At 32.0% G+C, this 5,595-nt stretch overlaps 1 protein-coding gene across 1 annotated transcript; it reads left to right on the top strand.

Moving 5' to 3' along the window:
• The first annotated feature begins 3,010 nt into the window (after nt 1–3,010).
• Nucleotides 3,011–4,375, top strand: LOC143618260 (uncharacterized). The gene is made up of 3 exons (XM_077090544.1): nt 3,011–3,365; nt 3,465–3,494; nt 4,077–4,375. Exons 1-3 carry the CDS (start codon nt 3,011–3,013, stop codon nt 4,373–4,375), a joined length of 684 nt encoding a protein of 227 aa, XP_076946659.1.
• Nucleotides 4,376–5,595: the final 1,220 nt, after the last annotated feature.

Below are 5,595 nucleotides of genomic sequence, written 5' to 3'. Positions count from 1 at the left end.
ACAACTATTTATAAACGAGCTGTTTAACGTGCCGAAGCTGCTGAAATGTGCTAAAAACATGTCGTTTAACACGCTGAAACATGCTGAACTACTGATAAACAATCTGATTAAGTGCTGAAACGAGCTTAAACTTGGCTTATTCCAAGTTTTAAGGGGTTGATGGTCACGAAGTTGTCGTGCAGTGAATGAAGTGGGCTTATTCCAAGTTTTAACCTTGGGAAAGACCTCAGGAATGATCGCCATCTCTTCCGATTCATCTTATGACACCAAAATCGTTTATGTTAATAAACGAATGATAAAGCATGTAATTATGGACAAAAACGATACATACATTTCATAAGACAAATATTTGTATTCAGGTTTGTTCATTTAAAAATGGGCGTGTTCTTGTTCGTTTATGTTTGTTTGTTAAAAATCTAAAAAATATAAACATCACAATTAAATAGCTCAAACATTAAAATATAATGAACATTACAAACTAATTGTACTACATCAAAACGAAATAAAACAAGTCATTACAAAAAATAAAATAGCAAAACGATTAATAATAAAAACCTAAATAAACCCCTGTAACACAGGGGTCAATACCTAGTATTTAATATTCATAATGGAAAAAAAATGAAAGTTCGTTTAGAATTTGGATTTCTAAATATTATTTATTTATACATCTGTTGGTATAGTTTATTTAGTTGACTTTATTTCATTTAATTTTTTACGTTATTGTTTTGTTTATATATTCTTAATTCACACGTAACAAACTTAAATAAACCTAGGAGCAACTCGTCGTATTGCGGCGATGGGCTCGGATTCTGTTGGTATTAGAAGGTTCGTACTACCACATCTATTAAACCTAAAACACAAATTAGTTAACACATAGAATTGTAGTGATCCTCGTATAGCGTATGATATAAAAAATTTACATATTTAAAACAACACTTATTTGATCGGTAAAACACAGTCGTTGCATTTGGTCGGTATCATCTATGTTTGTTATGCTTCGGAACTAAACCAAAAAAAGAGTTATGTCAAATTAACATTATTAAAACAAAAACATTGGTGTTACGACAACTCGATGTGAATTCTATCGATATCAATTAGGTTCACTGCATGTACGAGAACTAAACCTAAAAAAATTTACGTCATATTTAAAAGAAATAAACAAATAAACCATAATAAAAAAAAACCTAATACAAGAACCAATACATTGATGGATGACAAAAAAAAGGTTACTAAATGTGGACTTGAACTTGGGGTGATTAGTACGTACTAAGAATTAGAAAACGTTCCATCAACCATCAAACCAACTTAATATTTTAAATAAATCTTGAAAGTAAATATATAAATAGTTAAAGTCATTGTCCTAAAAAATCTTTTTTGACACTAAAATTTTCAATCATACTAATCTATAATATATATGATGGTACTCATGTTAAAAGTTTAATCATATTTTAACAAAAAAAAAATCTCTTATAACTTTAATATATAGTGTTTTCTGTACCTTAAAATATGTTGTTACGGACGAATTTATTTTTGTCTAACGTTTTAATATAAATTAATTCAAAATAGTCAATTCTATCATTACACGCAAATTTTATTCAAAATCGAACATCGTTAAATGTGATAGTATAAGCAACCAGAACAAGAGTTATAAACCCAATTAAAAAAATTAAAATTTTGGGTCCCACATTTCCACTATAACTTGTATAATTGTGCTTGTAAAAAAATATATAATATAAATTTGAAATATCTCTAAAAAAATATATATAGATTCGTCACTAATTATACTATAGTATAATTACAAAGTTTGATGTCACAAAAGATTTTTATTATTTTATTCACTTTGTTATGTTTTTATGTAAATTATTCTGATGGTTAACCAATTATCATATTTTGATGTGTTAGTTGTCTTGCTAAGTCTTTGAAAATTTAAAGTAACTATACAAGTTCAAGCCCTACATATTAATCTTCTTTCTTTGAACAATATTCTTTGTTTCTTTTTTATTTTTTTAAGTTATGTTATATGTGTGTGTGTTTTTAAGTATGTTAATATAAAAAGATATTTTGGTGCCGTAAATACACCATTGGGCCACTTGACGACACTTTATTGGTGTAAGATTGTTATTTTTTGTTTTCGTATTTTAGTTACAGCCTATAATGAACATAAAGTAAATTGACATTCTGTTATTGTTTTGTATTTTTTTTTTGTTTTGTTTTAGTTCATGTACATTAATAAACGTTTTGAACATGCCCGAATTTGCGTTGAGTCACCGTATTTGTTTTAGTTCCGGTACCGTAACTAAGGTAACGTAATCGACCGAATGTCGATGGTTTTTTCAAGTTCCGGTATTGTAACGAACGTGACGGAAACCGGCCGAATTTGCATAGACTCACCGTCTCAATACCCGGAATCAACAACAGTCAGGATTATCAACACAAGTTTTACCAACCGACGCCACCCTTTTAATTGGTCCACCTCAATTTATATGTATATATATACACACACATACACAAATACACACATGCATACACAATATTGTTTTAGTTTCGGTACAATAACACAACCAAAACCAAATGAATTCGAGTTGACTTACCGTCTCAACGCTTAGAACAAATAGCACTTGGATTTTACCATCGCTCGGTTTTTCCAAACTGCCCGGTGCAACGCACCGGGTAAAACTCTAGTTTGTTATATAATTTAAATCCGGGTCCGGTATCATTAATCATGGGTAATCCACTTCCATCATTCCACCATAACTTAAACAATTTGTCCTAGTCCGTTATCATCTACGTGGAGGAATGTTTGATCTATTGTTTTAGGTTGGTCACCAAACAAAAATATATATTCAAGAAATTCAAAAGGTCTTTTGCAAGTTAGTTGAACTTCATAGCTACCATGTCAACTCACTTCAAATGACTTATTCATCTATAAATTCATTCTCTTCCCTCCTCTTTATCCATCACCACCACCGTCTCCATCGGTTTTCACCATCATCAACCATAAGCTACAAACATGGATTTTCGATGCTTTGTTTTAACGTTGGTCTTGGCACTATGTTTAAAGGTTCCATTGGTCTACTCACAAATTAATACACCAACTAATACACCGATTAATACACCATGCTCAGCTTCACTGATCACCAGCTTTACACCATGTTTGAACTTTTTAACCAATAGCACCGCCAACGGAGCTTCAACACCAACATCCAGCTGTTGCAATTCACTCAAGGACCTCACTGGTCGCGGTATGGATTGTCTCTGTCTCCTTGTAACGGGGAGTGTACCCTTCCAAATCCCCATAAACCGCACCCTAGCCATTTCTCTACCACGTATTTGTAGGATGTCCGGTGTGCCTGTTCAGTGTAAAGGTTAGTAGATTACTAGATTGCCACTAGACGTTTTGTGTTCATGTTACTTGTTATAGAAATCTTTTACTAAATATTAATATTTATATTTTGAAATTGCAGCTCCTGCAGGATCACCTATTCCCGCACCAGGTACATGTTATTTATTGTAATTTAAATCTTATAGACGAATATCAAGTTACACAATACAAAATTTGTAGAACTAAAATATACATAAAATTAGGATAATTTTAACCCTCCTCACATCCTATGTATGTATCATTTTTTTAAAAACATATATAGCAAGTAACATTTTATTCTAAATTATTTTAAATCAAATATTAAATTAAATTTTCACTTATCTATCTATGTATCTAATTTATAAGTAACGTTTTCACATGTTACAATCTTGAGAGTGCAACCTACTTTTTCTTGGTTATTTCACATTGCATTTCATCCGTAACTAATAAATATACAACTTGCAAAATTAAGAAAAATAATTTCAACTAATAATGCAATTTTCTTTTATTCAACCCGTGGGTTTCTAACCTAGCTAGTAAAGTAAAATTTCGTTATATACATTATTTAATACACGATAAATTATAGATAAGTGAATAATTTGATCAAATGGATAATTGTCTTCTATTCTGAATAAATAAACCCACTGAATTTTATTTTGTTTGTTTACATGAGTAATTTGTTGCGTTGTTGCTGATCATACCAATATAATTACAGGTCCGGCTACATTAGACATAGCTCCATCTCCCGGAAGTACATCTACTGTCCCAGAGGCCTCGTCGCCAAACACGACACCTGAGTCAAACACAACACCGGCTTTGTCACCACCATTGGCCCCTGAATCCGATACAATGCCAACGTTAACACCACCATCTACCGGTGTGGACTCTGGAGTTCCGACCGATGCAGACAGTCCTCCCACTCTAACTCCATCATTTGTTGCTTCTACTTATGTAAATTCGCCATTTGTTATTGTTGCCTCTGGAGTCACGTTCATTTGGCATTTCTTGTTTTAGAAACTTGTTATAAGTTATACTATTTTACCTTTTTATTGTTACCATTATATTTGTATCAAACATATCATTAAATATATATTTTTTTATTATTTTGTTATGTCATATATATGCTTATCTTTTGTTTTAGATAATATATTTACATTTAATAACACAATTTTATTAATAAACTACAAACATATTATAAACACCAAATCATTATATGATAAATGCTCTAAGACGGATCGTTATGTGCGTTAAGGGGGCACTCATGGGGCGGGGTTGGGTTTGAACACCGTCGAGGGGCGCTTTTGAATGGGCGTTCAATGGTGGTGGTGGTGGTGGTGGTGGTGGTGGGGACTCACGAAGACCGGCGCTATGCGAGGTTTTGGTGGGACCATGTGTTATTTTTCTCTCTCTCCAATTCTCATACACACATATATATATATAGAACTAGCAAGAAACCCGTGCGATGCTGCAGCGGTGACAATTTATAACGGTATTCATTCCGAATAGAATATAAATAATCTCGTGATACATTACACCATGGTTCAAATCTGAAGTTCTGCGTGATTTTTTATAAGCTATATAAACCCGTAGATGCCAAAGAAATGTCTAGTATCAAATTGGCAAATTACATAGAAGTGCAAGCAGTGTTTTAAAAACCGGTTCAAACCGGCAGGTTGAACCGGTTAAACCGGATTTCACACACCAGGTCGGTATATTGAGTCTGGTATTTTTGGTCGGTTTGCTTAAACATCGTACCTGCGGTTTTTGTCTAAAGTACCAGTTTTTACCGGCAAACCGGTTTTTAAGTCCGAGAATTTTTTGATATTCGTAGCCCATATTTTTACAACATTACTTTTAACCCAACAATTAACATTCAAACGTGTAAACTTTAGGATTATTTTTTAAAATTTGAGTGCTTTTGCATTATTTTTTTTTAATATGGATTAACCTTTTGATTATTTTTTGTTATGAAATCATTTAGTTTTGGGTTATTTTTGTATTAAATTTAAATTTATAGATAATTATAAGGTAAATTATTCAACTGGTTGAACCTCCCGGCATAACCCGATTTAACCGGTTGTACCATGTTTTAATCCAATCCGATATAAGTAAAATACCGATTTTTAAACATTGAGTTTAAGCACAAAAGGTCAAAATCTTTCATAAACTACCAAAAAAACAGAATACATGTATTGCTATTTTAGTTAGCCGTAAATTTTTAAAATCTTTCAAAA

Source organism: Bidens hawaiensis, unplaced genomic scaffold (assembly GCF_021521415.1).
Source record: "Bidens hawaiensis isolate Kalapana, Puna unplaced genomic scaffold, B.hawaiensis_p1.1 tig00066623_1, whole genome shotgun sequence".
NCBI classification, from domain to species: domain Eukaryota; kingdom Viridiplantae; phylum Streptophyta; class Magnoliopsida; order Asterales; family Asteraceae; genus Bidens; species Bidens hawaiensis.
This window is presented reverse-complemented; position numbering and strand designations above follow the sequence as displayed.